Source organism: Sander lucioperca, chromosome 13, assembly GCF_008315115.2.
Source record: "Sander lucioperca isolate FBNREF2018 chromosome 13, SLUC_FBN_1.2, whole genome shotgun sequence".
Classification (NCBI taxonomy): Eukaryota; Metazoa; Chordata; class Actinopteri; order Perciformes; family Percidae; genus Sander; species Sander lucioperca.
This window is the reverse complement of record NC_050185.1, coordinates 7,578,577-7,602,217: the sequence shown is the minus strand read 5'-3', so window position 1 is coordinate 7,602,217 and position 23,641 is coordinate 7,578,577. Positions and strand designations below refer to the sequence as shown.

Genomic DNA, 23,641 nt, shown 5'->3' with positions numbered 1-23,641 from the left:
TGGTACACACTCAGCAACATCCAGTATGAGCTGCTTAGAGAGTTCTACATGACCGAGCGACATGCTGGTTGAATTACTCTGTCCTCCAAACACACACACGCATATTTATCGCATTCTATATAAGGAAAGCACTTCAAGTGTGTGCCCCAATTTGAAGGCGTACAAATCAGTTGTGTACAACGGTCCACTAGATTTGAAGTATTCCTGTGCTTTGCTCCAGCCTGCAGTCCGTTCTGGCCTCTCAGTCATATATCCTTGGTAGTTTTCACGGTCCTACAAAGAGAGCTTTGCCACTGGAGTGATGCGATTCTAATCGGAGCCATATTAGCCTGAGGATGTCTCTAAAAAACCACAAGACAATTTCTGACTTTAATCTTTTGCTAGAAATTTGCATGAATGCACACACATACTGTATAGTAGTTGCTCATGTGTTTGAAATCCCCTTCACGCATTCATATGAACGGAAATCAATGCCATTGCACTTTTAGTCTTTTCAGAGTGAGATGAAAGGGGACTAAGGATATCCTGGTTTGCTTTCTGTGGGTCCTTAAAAGGTCTGAAAATGTCCTAAAATACAGTGAATAAGCAGAAGTTAGCTTTATATTTTATTTGCAATAAAAACACCCTTAATTCCTTTGTGTCATTTTCTACTATGTCCATACTGTCCACCTTCATGTCTTGGCTACATTCAGTCAGAGTAGTATAACGCGCTTTATTTGGGCACATCGAGGCTGCGTTACCGTGTGCTCTGTAACCTGCTGCCCTCTCTTCCTGTCAGCTCCCTGGCTGAGCTGCCACTCAGGATATACCTTAAATGCTCTCGCCGCTTTGTTTAAACCAGCTAGACAATCACAATTATTTTCTCAAGAAAGCTGTCTCTCGTCATGCAACACTTCTCCCGACATTTTGTTCCTAAATCGGAGTGTAATATCAAACCAACTCATTTCCCAGGAAAGGAAAATTAATATAAAAATTAGCCCAGTTGATGTTATAGTTTCAAAAGGGGTCAATGAGTGTAACCACTGCATGTAGAGGCTCTTCTTTGTTTTTACAACCCTATTAAAGTACATTTATCTTAATTCAGTTTTCCTTTTTTAAAGAAATTAGCAGACGGTAATAGGAAGGAACTAGGTGGGAGGAACATGAGTCTACTTTAAAGGAACACGCCGACTTATTGGGACTTTAGCTTATTCACCATAACCCCCAGAGTTAGACAAGTCCATACATACCCTTCTCATCTCCGTGCATGCTGTAACTCTGTCTGACGCCCCTAGCATTAGCTTAGCCTAGCACAGATCATGCAGGTAACTGGTTCCAACTAGCCTACTGCGCCGAATAAGTGACAAAATAACACCAACATGTTCCTATTTACATGTTGTGATTTATATAGTCACAGGGTGTACAAATAATAAGGTCACATGAGACAAGACACAGCCATATTCTAACCGTATACTAAGTGGGAACTATATTCTCAGAAAGTGGAAGCACTGCTACTTGGGCGGAGTGATTAGCGCAACACCGAAAAGCACAGTTACTTCCATCAACAAAACCAATGTGAATAGCTAGTTAGTAGCGAACGTGACTGGTGATCATGGCATTATTTGTACACCCTGTGACTATACAAATCACAACATGTAAATAGGAACATGTTTGCGTTATTTTGTCACTTATTCGGAGCAGTCGGCTAGTTGGAACCAGTTACCTGCATGATCTGTGCTAGGCTAAGCTAATGCTGGGGGCGTCAGACAGCGTTACAGCACGCACAGAGATGAGAAGGGTATGTATCGACTTGTCTAACTCTGGGGGTTACGGTGAATAAGCTAAAGTCCCAATAAGTCGGCATGTTCCTTTAAGGGGTTCGAGAAGGTATCAGCAATTAGTCCTGGATATTTGCCCAGTTCTCGTCTTGGCAGTAGCTGTGTAAATACCCAGTTGCAGTGATTACCTGTCTCAGACCCAAACCCTGCTGGGAAAACGGGCTTTAACGATAATAGAAATGCGTGAAACCAAGCCAAATGGCCTTTTTACGAGGTAATGAAATACTCTCACTGAGAACTTTTAATGGCTGCAGCCTAATGCTGACAATAAGAGAAGTGTGCTGCCCCTGTGCTCACCCAACAATCATAATTTACCTCTAAGTTGAGCACATCACTACGCAGAGTTGTAATGACATAACTGTGGAGTGCAAACAGCCAATAAAAAAGGCATTAGCTGTTGTGGCCTCACACAGCCACACACTCCAGGAGACTTAAAACAACAACAGGCTGCCATCTATCATGTCTCAGAGGGCATCATGGGACTTGTGATCCAGACTTTTAAGAGTGTGTGCACTGTGCTGTGAAGTAGGCCAAGTATCTGAGCCAATCAGGAGCCTTTGTTGGACCCCCAAGAGAATGCATAGGGTAAATGTGGGAAGCATACGCGCCATCTTTCTTTCCCAAAGTAGACTTAGTGACTGTATTGTAGTAGAGCCGCAGTGCCAGGGCACAGGCCACAACGGCAGCTTGGCTTTGATCTGGTTAGGAAAATGGAGCAGCTGAAAGGTGAACTGTGGACTCAGTGAATATTAATCACAGTTTCAAAGTGCCTTTGTTCACCTTTAAACTCTGTCAGTTGCAGCTTTGCATTTCTTGTTCCAACATTTACACAGTCTTAACTTGTCGTTAATAACATTCCCTCAGTAAGGGTTTCCCAACGCCAGCTTTAGCAACGTGTTTACCTTCATTTTTTGATCGCAGGGAGGTTGGGGCAGCGCTCAGCCAGGTATTGTAGTGTAGAGGTTATCACGTTCGCCTAATACACAAAAGGTCCTTGGTTTGAGACCGGAAGGAACAGCATTTTCTCCACCCAAAAACAGGTGGTGCATTTCATTTATAGAGCAGCAAGTGTTACTGTTCATGTCAAAAAGCTCAAATGACAGGTCTGTCTGGTAATTCACACCCAGAAGGATTAAAGCTGGCTTTCTTTTTTGTTTTAGTAGAACAGTTATTTCCCACGAGTTGTGTAGGCAAAGCGTTTTGCTTTCGGTGGCTCGACTCTGGCTTGATGCCAAATAGACTTTTTCTTTGTGGTCAATGTAGAGGCAGTGACTCGTTATTGTTATTGTTGTTGTCATGCTATCATGCAGAAATGAGACTTTTCCATGGTGACAATTATCATCTTTTGATTTCATTAAGCAGTCTTCTCTTTCTCATGTGTATTATTTGGTCAAAGTCCTATCAGCTAATGTCTTTCTGCCTCTGTTGTGTCTTTCAGCTGGATCCTCAGACGGTGCAGTCCAAGAACTGGCACATGGACGTCATAGAGATGAACGGGGTAAGACGGAAGTGGTTTCAACTCCAGCTTACATTGTGACATATGTCAATATTTTAATGAGATGTGTTGTGTTTGGAAAAAGCAATGTAAGTTTTTTTTTCTGACTGGACAGTGTTTTTATTCAGCACTGCATCCTCCTACATCCCTGCAGGAAGTCAAAGTGAGATTTGTGTGTGTACCCACAGATTTTTGAAAAGAATTTAGTTGGTAATATAAAGAGATCTAGTAATGGGGCAACCTCTAGCTCCCCCAGTAGAGCGTGCGCCCCATGTAGGCTGAGTCCTTTGCAGCGGCCCGGGTTCGAATCCGACCTGCGGCCCTTTGCTGCGTGTCATCCCCCCTTTCTCTCTCTCGCTCTCTCTCTCTCTCTCTCTCCCCCCACTTTCCTGTCTATCCACTATCTAATAAAGGGAAAAGCCCCAAAAAATGATCATAAAAAAAGAGATCTAATAATAGTAGTAGTAAGAGCTGATAATGGTTACAATAAAATCTAAATGTTTAGCCTGAAGATGTTGGATATTACATTTGAATGTAAAAACCTCTAAATCTCAATGCAAACAAAGACAAAGTGGTTCATGAGGGTCCCAAAGTTCATTTGTGGCTTCTCAGAGCAATGCCGTATACTTCAGCTGTGTTGTTTGTTCATCGTCAGATCAAAGTGGAATTCTCCATGAAATTCACAAGTCGGGACCTCAGCTTAAAGAGAACGCCGTCCAAAAAACAGAGTGGGGTGTTTGGAGTCAAAATAAACGTGGTGACAAAGTAAGTATGATCTATGTATCTTATTGAGGCCAAAATTGGCTGTTATGGTACCTTACAGCTCAACTGCCTAAAAAAACATGACTTTGCCGCTTTTATACACATTCATTGTTGTGTACTGTTCGCGTCCACAGGCGCGAGCGCTCCAAGGTGCCTTACATTGTCCGTCAGTGCATTGAGGAAGTGGAGAAGAGGGGGATTGACGAAGTGGGAATCTACAGGATCTCAGGGGTGGCCACTGATATCCAGGCCCTCAAAACAGCATTCGACACCAGTAAGACTCCACTCACTCTCTCTTTCTGTCTGACGCTCTTTTCACTTAATGTGCTTAGAGGGAAATTACAATGATTTTCTGAGAGATTTTGCTGTTAAAAGTGTTTCTGGTTTATCTACTGTAATCTGTTGCTACTCCGTAGTGCTGGTAAAAAAACAAACAGTATTTTGTTCTCCAGTGAAGATGATGGGATGAAGCTGATAGTTTGGTGACCTGCATCTAATAATTTATCCTGTCAAATGACATAATATCGTGTCAGTCATCAAGCATTTCCCTTCTTTTGAGAAATTGAGTGTGTGCATAAAGGCTGTGTGTGAAGCTCAGTGTGTATATGTAGTAGTTTCCCAGGGTTGGTTTATTTATTGTATTTATTTGAAAGAAAAAGGGGACAATACATATTAATGAACATTTTCACAAATGTAAATATGCCAGATTATAGCCTTAGGCTAATTTCCATCTGCAGACCCCCTGGCAGGTTGGTGTTACACACAAATTAATGAGTACATACAAAGACACTATATGCAGACTATATACAAAAAACAAGGACAAAAACAGTGATCACATCATGTTAGAACAAACAGTGACAACAAGGGACATATAGAAAAAAGAAAAACATCGACTATAGTGGACACACCACAAACTGTCCTGATATTATATTGATCCATATTACACCATTCTATGTTGCACTGAGCCACATTCCACTGACCCCTAGGTTAATTGAGGCCTTTGCTCTAAGACTCTGTAGAGAAGAGATTTGTGGGAACTGGCTGTTAGGGTGGCCAGGACAGATGAGGAGCAGCAGCTGTCAAGTGTTCAAGTTTTTTCTGTTGCATTACTGTAGAGTCTTATCAGTGTTGGTCATGGCTGCTAGATCCAACAGAGCACAGCCCGGTATCACCTTTCATTTTTGGGTGTAATATTAAGCATCTGTCTCTAGTCTGGATGTGGGGCTATTGAGTGATGACATCGTTCCTGGAGAGAGCAGCTGTGTTATTGTTGGCCTGTAATGATGTAGCGTGTTCACTTTCTATTGGCTCTTTGTTTGTGTCCGACCTGCAGATACCAAAGATATCCTGGTGATGCTGAGCGACATGGACATCAATGCCATCGCAGGAACACTGAAGCTGTACTTCAGGGAGCTGCCGGAGCCTCTGCTCACCGACCGCCTCTACCCCGCCTTCATGGAGGGCATAGGTGCGACCTTTAGGACCGGAAGTTTGTGTTTGTCATCTGTAGGTAGTTCAGTTTGCCCAGCTGGAAGAGATAGCGAGAGAGAGCTGAAGATAAAAAAGCTGTCTTGCCATAATTGGATCTGACATGTTTTTCCTCTCCCTCACAGCGCTCTCTGACCCGGCAGCGAAGGAAAACTGCATGATGCACCTGCTGCGCTCACTGCCCGACCCCAACCTCATGACCTTCCTCATTCTGCTGGAGCACCTCAAACGGTACACACACACACACACACACACACACACACACACACACACACACACACACACATAATAACCCTCAGACATACACAGAGACGCCTGCTGATCACAGTTAGGCTTTCTATCAGTAGAAAAGTAACTAACTCTAATGGTATAATCAGAAAAGTTATTATTTATTATTCTTTAATCTATTCTTACTTCTCATCACCCGTTGGTGTTGGTGTTTGTGTTTGCAGGGTGGCTGAGAAGGAGCCTATCAACAAGATGTCCCTCCACAACCTGGCCACCGTGTTTGGCCCCACTCTGCTCAGGCCCTCCGAGTCCGAGATCACCAAGGCACAGCACATCACCTCTGCCTCTGACATCTGGTCGCATGACGTAATGGCACAGGTACCGGCTGCACACAGACGCATTTGAATTTTGGTGCAGACTTAGGACGAATAACTGTGGCTATATGTTAGTAGAAAGGTTAAGACAAAGTTTTAGTTACCGTAGTTTAATTGTTGAATATGAATGTACACTTTTTTTTTTAAAAGTACTCATAGTATGTTTATACCGATATGACTCTCTGGATCCCTCTGTCCCTTTGGCTTTCATTAAACAATCGTATTGATGGAGACTGAGTAGGCAGCCCTCTGTGACTCTACACAGTAGATGGTAGACTGGTGTGTACATGCAGATTTCCTCGGAATCTGCACATGTTCTCCAGATGAATTTTACTCCCACGTTGCTAAGTGACCCATGTCACTGCGGACTACTCTCCCAGCTGTATTTAGGCTGCAGGCCATCCATTCATCTCTACTGAGAGATGAGTTTCCTGTGCACAAATGTCTTTCCTTGGCGGAATAAACAACATCCACAGTAAATCATCGTAAATGGGAGGCCCCGTCTGTCCGTTACAGTTAAGCCGAGTGTTTGTAATGGGGGCTTCTTCAAATTCTAAATGTTTATTGCATAAGTATACAAAATGTCAAACACCAAAGAAAGATGCTTCCGCTGCCGTATCCTGAATATAATCTCATTTGTGGACATGATGGATTTCCCCTCATTTTAATAAAAGAACCCATCTAGCAACAATGAAGAGATTTCTAGACATGTTTTAGAGAATATGATCAAATCTACTGACTCAAAAAATACACCGTCAGAGCAGTAAAATGCATTTTGTAAATAAAAGTATTCACTTTCCTGGTAAGCTGCTAGCAGCATTAAACAAACAATTTTCCAGACATATGCCCGTTTGATGAGACCGATTAAAGGGGGGGGGGACCAGTGCAAGGGGAAACATTAGACTGATTCACCTGTTGTAATAAAACAGATTTTCCAGACTTACAATTTTTTATGTTCAAATATGAGTTTACTGACTGCCTTAAGTCGTCTTATGTGTTAAATCACTCAATAAAAAAAACTTTATTTTACCAGATTAGTCACATTGAGGACAAGAATAAGTATTTTTCATGGGAGTTGTTGCTAAGCAGCAGACACTGAGTCAAACATGAACTGCAGACAAATATCAAGTAGCAACGAACAAAGGCAAAATACAGCTGCAGAGATATAACCGAGCAAAGAAAAAGTTCCTAGATAAATGCTGAATTAGGCAGCAGTCCAACATCAAAGCAGTCGGCTCATGAGTCAAACCTGCTTAAATATTCCCTAAAAATGTAATCACGTGGAAAGATATGTATGTCTGATCTGTGGTGGAATTTCCAGAAACACCATGTTGTGGTATGATGAGACAAAGGGAAAGCTTAGACAACATCAGGTCATTCATAGGTCACAGGTCAGGGGACGAGAATATTTTCTAATAACCAAACCTCTTCATGTATAAATATGTATGTGTCTTTACAAATTCAGGGAATCTAGGCAGCTGCATGATACGGGAATGTTTTGTTCCAGGACTGTCTCCTTTTGGAGGTCGTGGAAAAAGGGTGAAGGGGCCTGACACACTGTAGCATACTTCCCAGAGAGAGAGATAGGCTCGACTATGAATTTGGGTTCAGCATCTGTGTTTACGGCGCCCGCAATATCTTTGTTTTTACATTGAAGGTTCAGCTAAACTTAACGCCCCTAGCAGGTGTTTAAATACACCTTCAGGAAGACAAGAACTGAGAGTTGGGACGGAGCGACACAAAACACATTGCAGTTAAACTGTACTGCCTACCTAAATTCTCTCCTTAATTGAGTGTTCATTAAATGCTTCTGTGTAATTCATCAAATAAATGTTAGTGCAGTTGTTGCATTAGATCTGTTAGTTAATGTAGTCTCACCTACTTATTAATACGGTCAGCAGTTGCAGCAGTGGTTGTGACACAGTTAAATCTGAACACACACAATACACATTTTTTAGATTCAGTGTGACTGGATATCTATTATCTACGATGTCCATTGCGAAGTAACGTCCATTAATAATTAAAATAGCATTATGCTCGGGGAGACCTCTAGCTCATACAGTAAGAGCGTGCGCCCTATGTAGGCTGAGTCCTTTGCAGCGGCCCGGGTTCGAGTCCGACCTGCAGCCCTTTGCTGCGTGTCATCCCCCATCTCTCTCCCCCCTTTCCTGTCTATCCACTGTCATTATCAAATAAAGGGAAAAAATGCCCCAAAAATAATCTTTAAAAAAAATGATAATAATAGCATTATGCTCCTTTTTAGAAGTCCAGAACGTGTTGCACTATCAATATTTTTTTTCTAGTTTCTAACCAAATCAAACATACTGGTTTTCTGTCTTCTTAGGTCCAGGTGCTGCTGTACTATCTGCAGCATCCTCCCATCTCCTTTGCCGAACTGAAGCGCAACACGCTCTACTTTTCCACTGACGTTTAATCCCCACCCACCTCCCTCAGGACCCACCTCCCTCAGGATCCACCTCCCTCAGGACCCACCTCCCTCAGGGCCCCACCTGCAGACGAGAGAGTGGCAGACTCCATACAAACCTCGGTCCTCGCCACTCGGTCCTCCTGCCTCACGTCTCCTCCCAGCAGGCAGCTCATCTCGACTGTACAGCCCCAAACACACACACACACACACATACACACACACACACACACACACACACACACATCCATCCCTCCTGTCTGTCTGTCCCAAACAAACCACCACCCCCCCCCCCCGTCCTGAAGAGAGATGGAGCCGAGCATGTAGGGAGGTGGTGAAGGAGATTTCCTGGTCGTCTAGTAGTCACATGTCATGTTTGTAATGTGAGGAGAGCAGAGCCGCTTCGCGCCTCCTGCTGACAAGACCACAAGGCATTCTGGGACCGCTGTGGGGAAGATCGAGGGGGTCCAGAGGCCATGGCCTGGCGCGGTGGCACAGGATCACACCCATGTGTTTGTCGCGGTGTCATCTAGTGAGCCCTTTTCAGGTGCTGGTTTGATGATATCATCTCAGAAACCAGTCCACTCAGCCTCCAGCTTCTTCTTTTTTCCTGATCAGAGACATTCCAGAAAAAATGGCATTTACATGTTTAAAAATTCTTTTCAACAGCTGTTTGTCTCCTTTTTCTGTGTTTCTGGCTCTGTGCATGTGGTGGAGGGGGCCAGAGTGTGTGAGTGACGATGTGGATGTACTCGAGTGACTGTGCGTGTGTTTAAGGGACTATGAGAACTTGTGAGGTTGAGGTACAAGTGGCTGGGAAGCCATCGTAATAAATGGCTGGTGATGTGTCTCTCTGTACTGACAAACAGAGAGAACTGCCCTCCCCAGTGAGTCTTGGCCAAATTAGCCCTATTTATTTTAAATATATATAATATGTGTGCCTGTACAGTTCTGTGCAACTAGAGAAATGCTCTAAGGAGTCTGTTTTTTGAAGTTTATTCAGGTAGTGATGTTATTTTTAGTCTGATTTTCTCATTCACCATGGTAAGCTGTACGGAAAAGAACAACAGAAAGTCTGCCAATTCATTTCAGATCAGTTTGTAGAGGAGAAAGGGCACTCTGTGACATGAGGGTTGTTGGGGTAAAAAAAAAAAAAAAACCACAAATGAATGGAACATTTAGCTTTTTTTTCTTGTTGCTTCATTGCAAGCCTGTTCCAAGTTACTGCACCGGTATAATCTATAGAATTGATTTGTGTAGTTGCCCTCATTGCATGTTCAGCTTGTCAATCAAACCAGGCCAGGTAACACATAGATAGGTTGTCTCTGCAAGGCCCTCGCTAAGACCATCTCTGCTCTGTACAAAGCCAACCTTTCTGCTATCAAGCCTGCGACATATCTTAAAATACTGTAAGCACTGCTAGACGAGTACTATTTGATATTTTTAATATAAGATTAAAATAAAAAAATAAAAAATGTTGTATTTTACTTCTTGAGAAGAATTTCAGTATACTGTAATATTGAGGCTAAATGTCAATGTGAACCCCCCCTTTTTTTTTTTTTTTTTTTTTTTTGTAAAATAAAAGTTGCCAAAACACTCACTTTGTGTGTGTCTGTGTCAGTAATACTGTCTTTGTCAGGATATTGAATCACTTCCATCTGAGCTGTCTGAGCCATCTGCACACTCTCTAAAACCCAACATAATGACACCACAGTCATCACCCACCATGATGGACGGACAAGAGAGAGAGAGGAGAGCTACATTTTCAGACCAAGGTAAGTTGATGCTGATTAAATAATTTATTTTATTGTTGTACTTATCTTTTGTTCTTTTAACCTATTTTATCTTTTGTAAAGCACTTTGTAACCTAGGTTTTGAAAGATGATTTTACTTTACTTACTTAATAATAATAACTTTATTTATGTGGCACCTTTTAAAATAAAGTTGGAAAGTGTTTTACAATAAAAAACAATAATAAAGCTAATATGAAACCAAAACATGTACAACATATAAAACAGGATAAAATACTTTATATAGTGGAAATGTGGAGCATATGATGATAATATCCTCCCCACCTAACCACTATCCATTTTCCCATCCTGAAAGATTAAACCACATTTGGATATAGTTTCATATATTTGGGTATTGCACCCCCTGGTGGTCAATTTTACCAATAGTTGGAAGTGAGTTTACAGTGTCATTTCTTTCATGACCTAAAATAAAGTATGAAGAGTGAAAGTTGTGGGAGTTGGAGCAAGTCAAAGAGACATTTTTAAATTGAGTTTACGACACCGCTCCACTCTAGCTGTAATGTCACCTCCTCTGGCTTTCATCCCATACGCAACCATTATAAAATCTGAAACCAACCCAACCAATTTGTTATTATTTATTTATTTTATGAATTAAGAATTGTGGGAGGAAACCGGATCACCTGGACTAAACCCACACAAACACCCTTCCATTTTGGACCTCATTTGGTTCATACACGGCCGTGTGTGTGTGTGTGTGTGTGTGTGTGTGTGTCATGCTGAATCTCGGTGAGTTCTTTGTAGCGTTGGTGCAGCTTGTGCTGAGCTGAACCTGATCAGAGATGGGTGGTAAGTGTACATGCTTTGATGTGTTCACCAGTGACTGTTCTAGACCATTTCAAATGGAGGGGCCATGCTGGGGCCACTTGCAATTTTAGGGGTACCAAATATATTAAGCACAAGAGTTCCATACCACCAACCCTCCATAGGTTTGGTTCTACAAAAGACTAACAATACACATATAACAATAAACACAAGAATACTCATTCTACGTTTGATTAATCACAGCACATGAATAATACTCCCTCTTTGGGGATAAAGGTGGGGTTAAAAATGAATGAAATAAACACAGTTAGGGGAGCCACAGGGGGGCCGAGGCTTAATATTACAGGGGCACTGGCCACCCTTGGGGTTTCATCACCAATTTGATCACATCACTAGTTGAACCAGTGGAGCGTACATGTTAACTAGTATTTATTTTTGTTGAACTAGTATGATGGAAATATATACCAGTGCAACAAAAAGCCCAACATGTTGAACAAATATCTCACTAGTGGTGCCCAGTCGCTTACTAGTGCTGAGTGAGGCTCAACTAGTTAAAGGAAAGACCCAAAATCTAAGAAAAAAATGTTCAACATGTCACATCAAGTCTTTACATGTTCAGTAATCAGTAGTCATGTTAACTAGTGAGGAAAACATCAGTGTCACTAGTTCACTAGTGACTCCTTTTGGATATTACTAGTAAGGTCAAAATGCCCCTCACCAGTTACCTAGTACACATTTTGAGCCTTACTAGTTAACTAGTAACGTCCAGAGAAAGTCCAACTAGTGAACAAGTGAATTTTAAAGGCATCACTAATTAACTAGTAGGCATTTTGGACAGCACTAGTTAACTAGTAAGGTTTAAAAGACCCTAACTAGTGAATTTTTAGCCCTCACTAATTAACATGTAAACTACAACATGCAGTCCACTAGTACTACTAGTACTGCTGGTAGTATAGTTGGCTGCATGCAAATTAGGCGGGCTTTTTCATATATATATATATATATATATATATATATATATATATATATTGTCTGTGCATGTTAAATAAATTGTATTTTGTTTCTTAAATCTCTGTTTCATTAAGTCTCTCCTGATTGATATTACAATGTTTTGCTGTCTCACAACTTAACTGCACCTGTCTCGTGTGTTTGACTGTCATTTAGTCCCTGTAGACAGCTAACAGCATGTCTCTAAAACAGGGATTGATCCCATATTAAAGCTGACTTTATAATGGTAAATCTGCCACTTCAAACATGTAATGACCTATGAACATGGATAACTGCATTATAGAGAAACCCTCGTGCCAATGTTGCTCTAAAGACTGTTTGAAATATGAAACAGCAAAAGCTTATTCATTTAAAAAAAAAAAGCCAAATCAAAGCAGTTTGAGGTAACATGAAGTAATTTTAAGTACTCTTGACATTTTTGTCCTAATGCTATAATTCATGATCATGATTCATGAAATAAAAATGACTGCATATATTTGTGTTTTACTGAGAAAAAGACAGAAAGGAAAACTACATCAAGCAGAGAATTATTAAACAGAAAATAAAATGTTCTGTTCTTTCATTGTGGTTAATATAAAAAAGAATCATCTTTTCCTATGGCTAGTGTATTAAGGAGCTGTCTGTATCAACACAGAATCTCTTCAGGCTTTAGAGCGTTAAACTTTGGCTAAAGGGAGTTCTTACAGTAGAGCCAATAGAGAGCCTTAAAGCCCCTTGTCCCTGCCTCCTCATTGGCATTGTGTGCTACTAATTAACAAGTAAGCACTTTGGTTTTCACTAGTTAACTAGTAAACATTCTGGACCCAACTAGTTAAAGTCTAAATGTATCTATCTCTAGTAGTCTTTATTGACATCACATTTTTAGACCTTTATTTACAGGCCAGCTGAAGACATGAAAGGGGAGCGAGAGGGGAAATGACATGCAGCAAAGGGTTGCAGGTGGGAGTCGAACCCAGGCCCGCTGCGTCAAGGAGTAAACCCTCCTATGGGCGCCCGCTCTACCAACTGAGCTATCCAGGAACCCAGCTAGTAAATATTTTGAGGCTCAGTAGTTAACTAGTAAGGTAAAAGAGGCTTTAACATGCTAACTAGTAAACATGTTTGCCTTCACTAGTAAACTAGTGCAGAGAGATGTAGCTCACTAGTGAACTAGTAACCAGGATTCATGTTTACTAGTTACCATGTCAGAGCTTTTGCAGTTAACTAGTAGGACTTTTAGAGTGCTAGTTCAGTCCACATGACCACTAGTGCTTAAAACAGCTGACTAGTTTGGACTTTGGTGCTACTAGTACGCTGCCTGGCATCACTAGTAAGGCTTCTGCTATAACTAGTTAGACAAAGGTTTCACTAGTTGCTGAAAAAAAGTGACAAGTGAAAGATTTTGTTCAACTAGTAAGACGAAATATCCAAATAGCATTAACAAGTGTCCAACTAGTACTGACAAAAAGCCAACTAGTGGAGGAACCTGACGTTTAAAATCAAGACTGGAATTAACGCTCAAAGGGCTTGCCATAGTCCCTGCTTGACTGCTAGCTACATGAGTGGTGAGGTCTTCTAAGCTGGCAGTGTGTTTGGTGGACATGGTGAGGACACTGCCTTTTAATGTCTCTCTCTGCTGGATCTTGAACTGGTTCTAATGTGTGTGCTGAACACTACAAAGAATAGGTGGCAACTGTATATGTTTGCTTAGACCCCTGGATGCCCATAGTTGTCTTTAACTACATACATTTTTCCTTAGTGTATTTTCATTTGTATGTGTATTTTAGTTATATTTTCTCATTTCGTATCCAACAAATTCTTCATTAAGTAGCATATGAATAAAATTTGAATTCCTGTAAAGGGAGACTCATTTGATTTAATTCTATGGAGCCTAACTGGGGTTTTTGGGGTGGGACATGGGATGTTCAATGGGACACTCACCCTGGAACCACAATGTTTCCCTGTTGCCAGGATGTGATTTACGAGATGATGCTGATCCCTAGGAATATCCATTTTCTACAGTAGGAGGTTGTTACAATGAGCAAGTTTAGGGAGTTAACTTATCAGCAGTGTTTTGTACACTGTGGAATCATGAATTGCTTGTAGATTGTGAAGGGAATAAAGTGCATTAGAGCAGCCTACTCAGAATGATATAAAAGCATGCATTATAATAACCTTTGCAATTCCATATAATTTATTTTCTACTGGATTTTAACAGGGAAAGCATCTCAACTCTTATAGTGGTCACATTCTAGGCAAATGTGCAAAAAAGGGGAAAACACCATATCATTTAATCTCTCATCTTTTATTCGGTTAGGTTGTCATGTAAATAAATTGGATAATTTATTGACCGCCCCTCAGACGCAGGACAAGATGGAGAGTGGATTCTTTCTGGATGTTGTAGTCAGAGAGGGTACGGCCATCTTCCAGCTGCTTGCCGGCGAAGATCAGCCTCTGCTGGTCAGGGGGAATGCCTTCCTTGTCCTGGATCTTGGCCTTGACATTCTCAATGGTGTCGCTAGGCTCCACCTCCAGGGTGATGGTCTTGCCAGTGAGGGTCTTGACGAAGATTTGCATGCCTCCCCTCAGACGCAGGACAAGATGGAGAGTGGACTCCTTCTGGATGTTGTAGTCAGAGAGGGTACGGCCATCTTCCAGCTGCTTGCCAGCGAAGATCAGCCTCTGCTGGTCAGGGGGAATGCCTTCCTTGTCCTGGATCTTGGCCTTCACGTTCTCAATTGTGTCACTAGGCTCCACCTCCAGGGTGATGGTCTTGCCAGTGAGGGTCTTGACGAAGATCTGCATGCCTCCCCTGAGACGCAGGACAAGATGGAGGGTGGACTCCTTCTGGATGTTGTAGTCAGAGAGGGTGCGGCCATCTTCAAGCTGCTTGCCGGCAAAGATCAGCCTCTGCTGGTCAGGGGGAATGCCTTCCTTGTCCTGGATCTTGGCCTTCACGTTCTCAATGGTGTCGCTAGGCTCCACCTCCAGGGTGATGGTCTTGCCAGTGAGGGTCTTGACGAAGATCTGCATGTTTGCACCTGTAAAAAAATGACAGTGCCATGTTATAACATCCTTTAATGTAAAAAAGCCTACAGCAAGGTTCCATATTCATTTCACAAGTCTACTATGAAATAGAGACTAATTTTAAATACAGCTTCTTACATCTACATTTTAATATAAGGCCATTTATTTGAATGACTTCTTGTCAGAGGTATAACGTCACATTCATTGTTAAATCGTTTCATGTAATGTTACAGACGCAATTATTCGGGACACTACTTATTTTATGTTACCACGAGCGAGAAAAGGGAACTGAATCCTACACATAAACATACTGGTAGGAGGCCGGTGATTCGAGCACCAGCGCCATTTTAAAATAAGGTATTGTTGTTTGCCTTCGTTTTGTTCAGCTAACGTTACGCGCTAATGGACGATCCAGCTAGAAATGTTGTAACATTACCATTGTTACTAGTTAACACTAGCTAAATGTCTTCACGTTGTTTTTCATCTAGCAATAAACCCAGCACGGTATTTGTAATGTAGGTCATTTACGTTAACGTAGCTACATTATTTAAGAAATGTTTTGTTTTTTTGAGGTTGCTAGCTAACGTTAGCCTTTAAAGTCATTGTTTACGAAGCGGTTAGCCAGCTGCTAAAAGCGAATACAATTGACAGCAGTTAAAATGTAATGGAAGTTGTGTAACTGATGGAAGAACTATAGCGTATAACCTGAATTATTACTGGTAAAAATGTAACGAACGATTGTACTTACAGTTAATAATTGCTACCTTGCTGTCAAAAACCTTCCTCTGACTGCAGTTGCCGGGGGGGGGGGGACAGGATAATTTATACTAGAGACACGTCATCGAGCGATATTCATCCGCGACTGAAAATAGTTCCCATTTCTAGCGTGCCGTATTATAAAACATTCATACAACTCTGGGGCTGACAATCACCCAAAGATTATACGAGAGGCATAGATATTATGCTAGGGTTTTCTTTGCCGTTTTCTGTTAAAATAAAAAGCTGTTCTGTGAAATATAGCCTACTGTGCAGGTTGTTATCAGAATATAAGTAGCGTGTTTCATGAATTCTTTATCATACATCTTCCTGATCTTGATGCAGAAACTGAGCTATAAACAATAGAACTATAAAATAAATGCCTTTGGTAGGACACCCGATTATTCAGATAACAGTGTTGTTGATCCAGTTTAGTTTTGGATAAGATGGTAAATACCACAGCACAATCCTTGTCTACTTTACTCACTGGAGACCACCATGTCATCCCTAACTTTAGCCTTTCTTGTGGGTTTAAATGTAGGTAACATTCTTAATATTTTAGAGGGCCTATTTTTTACCTGAGTTGTCACTATATTTATGCACAAAGGTCATCATACATTCATCTCATTTACATGTTAGGCTGCACATTGAGAAACAAGCCTTCCATGTATGAATTTGTCTGCTGCTGATGTCTTGATGTTTTCCTGACTTTTAACACATAATGTTTTTTTTATGCCATGTATGTCTAAACTACCCTACCGCAGTATGGTAAGAGACATTGTGCTCCTGTCTGCCTGCTAACGCCCAGGGCATAACAATATCCACAGTTTTTTTTTTCAATGTGCAGCCAAAGTTAACCACGTTCTGTTTCCTTCTGCTGAAAACAATTTCCATCTTAGTAGAATAGTCTTTGTTCTATTCAATTTGCAAGTGCCAAGTCCAAACATAATATTGTCTCTTCCCTCCGTCTATTGAAATCATACATTTCCCCTGGTATGCCAACACCATTGTAACAGCAATAGAGCACACATTTTCTTGAATTGATTTTTTAGTATATTTCCTCCTCACCCGTTGGTTCTTAAATTTCATATTCGGACCCATTGGCTAATTAATACCTGCTGTCCTGGTTTGTTTGCCTTTTCTTGATCTAACATGTCAATCTCTCGACGATAGATGGCGCCACATCCTCATTAATAGAAAATCCTTCCACCTTTCTAAGTGTTGTGTGACTCAGACCTCCAGTTCTATAAAACCTCTGCAGGAGTATTGCAGTTCATTCTGAGTAGCAGCCTGATTATAGTTTTAATTTACCCATTAATTTCCATATCTAGAGTAGAAACCTACATAGATATATACACCATATCAAAATCTGCTGGCTTTGGGTAGCATCTTATTATTGGTGAACCATTATCTACTTGGAGATACTGTGCTTGAAATGGAAACTCCTTAAGAGAATTAGTGAGTTATGAAAATGCTGGTTTGATTACTTTTGACACAATGCTTCCAACATGCACAATACAACAAAAGCTGTTTTAATATTAAAAATGACAAATTGTATGGCTGTCCATACTGAGAGAATATGAGCAGGAAAGTCTATCAGATCCTGTATGTTTGATGTTTAGTTTGTAAAGGTCACTGGATGTTTCTGGACTCCCAATATAAAGTCCCACTTCTCAGTACTTCCACTTCATGAATAGTGGAGTGACCACAAATTTTACAATCATGTCAGCTTAATAGAAAACTGCTCTTTATATCCTGGAGTATTACTGCTTGCAATGACTCAAGGTGCCATATTTGATTATTTTCCTTAGCTAACTGAGCATCAACATTGGTTCCCATATGTCAGTTCTAATTACCCAGTTATCTACATTACATGCTATCAATGTCTGCTAAATTCAAAAGCATGTACCAGAATGTATTACCCAATTAGCTTTTGTACTACAGTTATAAATCTGAACAGTGTTTTCAATAGGAAATGAACACCCACCAGGAAATCAGTTTAATCCTTTATTTTAATTTTGGTCATGTAAGTGTAACAACTTTACGGCATGTATAGCATGTCATACATAGCACATTAACTTGGGAAATAATGTTAAGAACATGGAATCATGAATTGCTTTACTGCCCACCCCTGAGACGCAGGACAAGATGGAGGGTGGACTCCTTCTGGATGTTGTAGTCAGAGAGGGTACGGCCATCTTCCAGCTGCTTGCCGGCGAAGATCAGCCTCTGCTGGTCAGGGGGAATGCCTTCCTTGTCCTGGATCTTAGCCTTGACATTCTCAATGGTGTCGCTGGGCTCAACCTCCAGGGTGATGGTCTTGCCAGTGAGGGTCTTGACGAAGATCTGCATGCCTCCCCTCAGACGCAGGACAAGATGGAGAGTGGATTCTTTCTGGATGTTGTAGTCAGAGAGGGTACGGCCATCTTCAAGCTGCTTGCCGGCAAAGATCAGCCTCTGCTGGTCAGGGGGAATGCCTTCCTTGTCCTGGATCTTAGCCTTGACATTCTCAATGGTGTCACTAGGCTCCACCTCCAGGGTGATGGTCTTGCCAGTGAGGGTTTTGACGAAGATCTGCATGCCTCCCCTCAGACGCAGGACAAGATGGAGAGTGGATTCTTTCTGGATGTTGTAGTCAGAGAGGGTGCGGCCATCTTCCAGCTGCTTGCCGGCGAAGATCAGCCTCTGCTGGTCAGGGGGAATGCCTTCCTTGTCCTGGATCTTAGCCTTGACATTCTCAATGGTGTCGCTGGGCTCAACCTCCAGGGTGATTGTCTTGCCAGTGAGGGTCTTGACGAAGATCTGCATGCCTCCCCTCAGACGCAGGACAAGATGGAGAGTGGATTCTTTCTGGATGTTGTAGTCAGAGAGGGTGCGGCCATCTTCCAGCTGCTTGCCGGCGAAGATCAGCCTCTGCTGGTCAGGGGGAATGCCTTCCTTGTCCTGGATCTTAGCCTTGACATTCTCAATTGTGTCGCTGGGCTCAACCTCCAGGGTGATGGTCTTGCCAGTGAGGGTCTTGACGAAGATTTGCATGCCTCCCCTCAGACGTAGGACAAGATGGAGGGTGGACTCCTTCTGGATGTTGTAGTCAGAGAGGGTGCGGCCATCTTCCAGCTGCTTGCCAGCAAAGATCAGCCTCTGCTGGTCAGGGGGAATGCCTTCCTTGTCCTGGATCTTAGCCTTCACGTTCTCAATGGTGTCGCTGGGCTCAACCTCAAGGGTGATGGTCTTGCCAGTGAGGGTCTTCACAAAGATCTGCATGTTTGCACCTCTGTAAAATGGATACATAAAATCACTATTTAGCATCAAATCAAAAAAGGTTTCATAAAATTATGTTATTATATTTGGATATTATCTGAATCCCAAAATTATTTTAAAAGTTAGCGCTGTAATTACATGTACATTACGTTTAAGTTATTACAGAATATTAATGTGAAGCTCTGAACTATCGGCAGCTCAGCAGCCATTCCGGTCCAAGCGCCATTTTGAGATCTCATTGACCTTCCCTTTGTTCAGCTGTAACTCTAATGGACGATAACGTTACTGGAAATGTTGAGTCATTGCTATAGCTATCATTTGCTAACGTAGCTAAGCCATAAAAATAAAAAAATTAAAAATAAATTAAAAAAAAATCGACGACAAAGTGAGTGACGCTGAAAGTCACCTGTATAAAGTTAAATAATGTAGCTTAACTGCTTGGTTGTACTTTAAGATTTAACGTCAATTTGAGGCAGATTGAGGAATCGTTACCGTCTGCTGCAATTCGCTTAAGCGACTGTAACGTCAAGTACGTTAAAAAACCATGGCACTGGTCATCAAACAAGCGACTAAAAACATTTACTGTATACATAGTTCAAATATAAGAATACTATTGCTTGAAAAAAAGAGAAATGTGTACTTACTTTTAAATAACGCAGTTAATATTTTATATTGTGCTAGTACAGTGCCTCTTCTTTCGGCTTCCGCTGTAGAACTAAACTGCAGTACAGACAAACACCAGTCTTATATACCGGAGTCTGCAGACGTCATCTGTCAATATCCGTCCGCATCTAAACTAGTTCCCATTGCTCCGAAGCGCACTATTTGAATATACGGTAGTCATTTTACAGTATTATTTAATTTATTAATTATAAGTTTACTCACAAACGTAAATGTTTAGTCAAAAATAGTATGCTTGAACGATAATTTAACATATGCTACGCAGCGGAATGATATCTCACTGCACTACGGATCTAGCTCTAGAATTTGCTAGAACACCGTAGCAACAGCAGAGCCCAACAGAAACCTTCCCCGAGCTTCTGATTGGATTGCACGATTGTTTGTTTGACCAGCGATTGGTTGCTGTGTTACAGTGAGTAATGTTGGATGACTACGTTACTTTTATGACTATGGGATTATTATTATGGGATATCGATTATTATTATGGGATATCTATTCAAGACCTAAATAGAGAAAGTCTTGTGTAATTCCAGGCTACATAGCTTTACACATGGACTTTCCCCGATCTCCCCTCCGTCTATAATACAGAATATCATACACATATTGTTATATTAGGACGTCTATTTAATGACTATGTAACGTTAATGATTTGACACGAAAAGGACGTGTGCAGACAGGAATTCCATTGATATCCATAAACGTGCTCGTTAACAGATGGGAACGAACGAACTTGGTAAACGTGCTACCAGCTGCTGTGAGCAGGGGTACATTTTTGAGGCAAAGAGGAACACTGCTAGCTAACTGACCTCCTTTACCTAATTCCATTCACTCGCAATCCATATCCACATTAGGTTTCATACTACACAGACCATCTAAATAAAGAATACATTCATGATTTATTGCCAACCTGAACACTGCAAAATATGTAATTTGGTAAGCAGAATCTTGTTATCTGGCAGGCATATAGTCATGACCTAAATACTGAAGAAGTTATGTATGAGACCCAGATCGAGAGACCATATTTGGTTTGCCTAAATATATACTGTAGGCTACTGTTTTTTTTTTTTTTATTCAGACAACATCAAGTGTTCGGCCTGAGTGTAAAAATAATTTATCCACACGTCATTTGGGCTTGTTTTAATCTGGGTGTCTTCACTAAAAATACATGTGTTTCAATGATAGTGAAGTTGTTGTAGAGTGGAAGCAGTGGGGTGGCACTTTTCATGCTTATCAGGGTGTACATACTGTACAGAAAGTAGATTGTCAAGTCACCAGTCCTATGAGAAAAATGTGTATGGCAGGAGTAAAGAAAACACTCCCAAGCATATCATGTACAGTGTTAAGACAATTCTCACACACTCATAAAGCCTCTTAAGATTATGTTTATTGACTAGACACAATGTTTTTTTTTTCTAGTCTTGTAGGCATTTAAGTAATTTATCCCAAGGCATAAGGTGTTATTCATATTATTGTAAAAGTCACAAGAAAGGGCTAGGTCTTGTTCCTATGAGCATGAGTCTAAATATGCCTGGCATGACGTTAACACCCAGGTGATACTGGAAAACAGTGGTACAGAGATTTTGTGATATGTTCCTGAGGTGAGGTGACCCAGCTCATTAAACATAGCATCTGAGATTTAGGTCAGTGGTCTCTAAAGTTGATTATGGGAAACCAACACAGGGCCCTGGCATGCTATTAAAAATGTATCACATACTGACTAGTGATTTGACTTCCCTCTTTTAGCTCCTACCATTATTTCAGACAACTGCGGCACTCTAAACTAAATTAAATCAAAGCTCAAAAGCTCAGATGGCGGTCTGTAGCCTAGTGGGATCCTATTTTGGGTTCATATTGGGATATGATTTAGCTGGGAGAGTCCTAATTTATGTATTTGGGTCACAGCGTTCCCTTACCCCACCCTTTCAGCACCATGTCATATGACACCCAACCCGTGATGCATTACGCTAGTACTTTCCAACACAGCACTGGGCTCTTGCTGAACTAGTTCAACCTCTGAGGAATGTGTTTGTGCAAGTCTGCTGTACTTTGCCCTGCCTTTTGCGTTGAATAGTTATCGGCTGAATAGTTATCGGCTGCCTCAAAGTGTTCCATGAAAAGCAATCTTTCAAGCAGGACTTAGGCCTAGCTGATTACTGTACATGGGAGCTGACACTATTATCACATGAAATAAAAGTGTCCATGGCTCGAGACAACAAACTTGACATTGGCTTTTCTTATAGATACCCTCCTTTTGAATTGAATTGACCTATTCAATGACCACATCAATAGCTGTGAATGGGTCCAAAGCAGAGGGGCTTTTAATGTAAATGTGACTCTTATGATGGACTTTGACTGGGGTCATTGTGTTCTCTCAGCAGGGTCATTGGAGCTGTTTTAAGTGGGACATTCAGTTCCACGTCAACAGGTTTCACAACAAACTCGTCACGCCAGTTTCATCGGAGCTTCATGAAAAAGTTTGGTAAATATATTCCTGTTCGGTCTCTTGTTGACATCAAAGTGACTGAAGTATAAATACCCAAATATGAACATGTGATTTCCTCATGATTGTTTGTGTGTAGAATGGATCTTGTGAAACATACAGGCAGCTGCCACTGTGGGGCTGTGAGATTTGAAGTCTTGAGTTCCCCAGACCTCCATGTTTTCCATTGCAAGTACGGATATTAAATTAAATGATATTGTGTGATCATTTTAAATAATACATGCTTGTATTACAAAGAAAACAATGTTGTCCAAGTCCAAGACATGTATTATTTTAAATCTAAAATTAATTGGTAGTACATTTTTAAGTTTGGTTAAAAAAAAAGATTAATTCCAAAAACTATCATCAGGTAAAAGAGATTTCAAACAATGTTTGGTTGCTTGTACACTTTGTAGCAAATCAATATAAACTGATTTATGTGTTTCTCCAGCTGTAGCATTTGCATAAAGAAACAAAACCATCATTTCATTGTTCCAAAAAATCACTTCACACTCTTACAGGTAGTAAACTCAAGCACAACATTTAATACAATACTTAAATAGCATAAGAGTTTTTAAGTGAATGATTTCTTTTCTTCTTCACAGGGGTCAGATAATCTGACCACATACACGTTTAACACTCACGTTGCTAAACACACCTTCTGTAAAACCTGTGGAGTTCAAAGTTTCTACACTCCACGCTCCAACCCTGATGGATATGGTATGACTGCTAATTGCTGACACAAGACAGTCACACCATTCTCATGTGTTTCCAACTTACATCCTGCTGTTTACTCCAAACTAACCGCCCATGTCTCTTTACTAGTACTAAGTACTGTATATTTATGGTATTTGTAGAATACAGAATGGTTATGTTCACAATGAGAGATAAATGATTTATATTGGACAACAACGGTATCAGGAAACCACCCATGAAACTTTTTTTTTTGCATTATTGAACCTGGATGTCAATAGCCTGTTTGATTTTATGAGTTGTCCTTTGTTTGCGGTTGTTTTCTCCCCAGGTGTTGCTCCGCACTGTCTGGATCCAGTTACTGTCCGCAGTGTCACAGTGGAGACATTTTGTGGTGAGAAGTGGGAAGAAAGCATGCAAGCTCACAAGAGCATTAGAGACATGTCTAAATTGGCAACAGAGACACAGCTGACAGAAACAAAATGACACCTATGGGATGTAAGAATTAAAAAAAATGTAATCAGCAGTATAACAGACATAGTGTACAGTATCTTTGACATTATAAGATTAAAAAAACAACTGATTCAAAACCTGG

General features: G+C 41.0%; 3 protein-coding genes across 14 annotated transcripts in view; 2 read left to right on the top strand and 1 right to left on the bottom strand.

Annotated features, from left to right (window-relative positions):
* Positions 1-9,748, top strand: part of abr (ABR activator of RhoGEF and GTPase) — a 144,823-nt gene extending 135,075 nt beyond the window's left edge. For 5 of the 6 annotated variants that reach the window (XM_031310737.2, XM_031310736.2, XM_031310738.2 and 2 more), the window contains 7 exons: positions 3,256-3,315; positions 3,968-4,077; positions 4,209-4,348; positions 5,408-5,542; positions 5,688-5,793; positions 6,015-6,168; positions 8,509-9,748. In XM_031310737.2, coding sequence (XP_031166597.1) covers positions 3,256-3,315; positions 3,968-4,077; positions 4,209-4,348; positions 5,408-5,542; positions 5,688-5,793; positions 6,015-6,168; positions 8,509-8,598 — 795 coding nt within the window. In that variant the 3' untranslated portion in view covers positions 8,599-9,748. The remainder of the gene's footprint in view (positions 1-3,255; positions 3,316-3,967; positions 4,078-4,208; positions 4,349-5,407; positions 5,543-5,687; positions 5,794-6,014; positions 6,169-8,508) is intronic. The other variant, XM_031310734.2, reaches the window with a different exon arrangement.
* A 4,687-nt stretch (positions 9,749-14,435) lies between these two features.
* On the bottom strand, positions 14,436-19,965 carry ubb (ubiquitin B). 6 transcript variants are annotated; one of them, XM_036008994.1, is made up of 3 exons: positions 19,838-19,965; positions 18,292-19,206; positions 14,436-14,505 (listed from the first exon to the last, which is right to left on the bottom strand). In XM_036008994.1, the coding sequence occupies exons 2-3, from the start codon at positions 19,194-19,196 to the stop codon at positions 14,493-14,495; spliced, it is 918 nt and encodes a 305-aa protein (XP_035864887.1). In that variant the 5' UTR covers positions 19,197-19,206; positions 19,838-19,965; the 3' UTR covers positions 14,436-14,492. The 6 variants fall into 6 exon arrangements, with proteins under 6 accessions (XP_035864887.1, XP_031166684.1, XP_035864885.1 ...); XM_031310824.2 differs by having other exon boundaries at positions 14,436-15,190; positions 18,062-19,206; positions 19,838-19,964; XM_036008992.1 differs by having other exon boundaries at positions 14,436-15,182; positions 18,741-19,206; positions 19,838-19,964.
* A 56-nt stretch (positions 19,966-20,021) lies between these two features.
* cenpv (centromere protein V) lies at positions 20,022-23,614 on the top strand. Of its 2 annotated transcripts, none has more exons than XM_031310823.2 (6): positions 20,022-20,286; positions 22,253-22,353; positions 22,454-22,546; positions 22,805-22,874; positions 22,959-23,073; positions 23,378-23,614. In XM_031310823.2, the coding sequence occupies exons 3-6, from the start codon at positions 22,455-22,457 to the stop codon at positions 23,530-23,532; spliced, it is 432 nt and encodes a 143-aa protein (XP_031166683.1). In that variant the 5' UTR covers positions 20,022-20,286; positions 22,253-22,353; position 22,454; the 3' UTR covers positions 23,533-23,614. The 2 variants fall into 2 exon arrangements, with proteins under 2 accessions (XP_031166683.1, XP_031166682.1); XM_031310822.2 differs by having other exon boundaries at positions 22,250-22,353.
* The last annotated feature ends 27 nt before the right edge of the window (positions 23,615-23,641 follow it).

Bases quoted from the DNA above. Each gene is read 5' to 3' on its own strand.
- ubb (XM_031310824.2), bottom strand. From the start codon at position 19,196: ATGCAGATCTTTGTGAAGACCCTCACTGGCAAGACCATCACCCTTGAG. The intron at 15,191-18,061 runs GTGGGCAGTAAA...ATTTTTTTACAG, and splicing joins TCTTGTCCTGCGTCTCAGGG to GTGCAAACATGCAGATCTTC.
- cenpv (XM_031310823.2), top strand. From the start codon at position 22,455: ATGGATCTTGTGAAACATACAGGCAGCTGCCACTGTGGGGCTGTGAGA. The intron at 22,547-22,804 runs GTACGGATATTA...GTGTTTCTCCAG, and splicing joins CTCCATGTTTTCCATTGCAA to CTGTAGCATTTGCATAAAGA. The intron at 23,074-23,377 runs GTATGACTGCTA...TTTTCTCCCCAG, and splicing joins CTCCAACCCTGATGGATATG to GTGTTGCTCCGCACTGTCTG.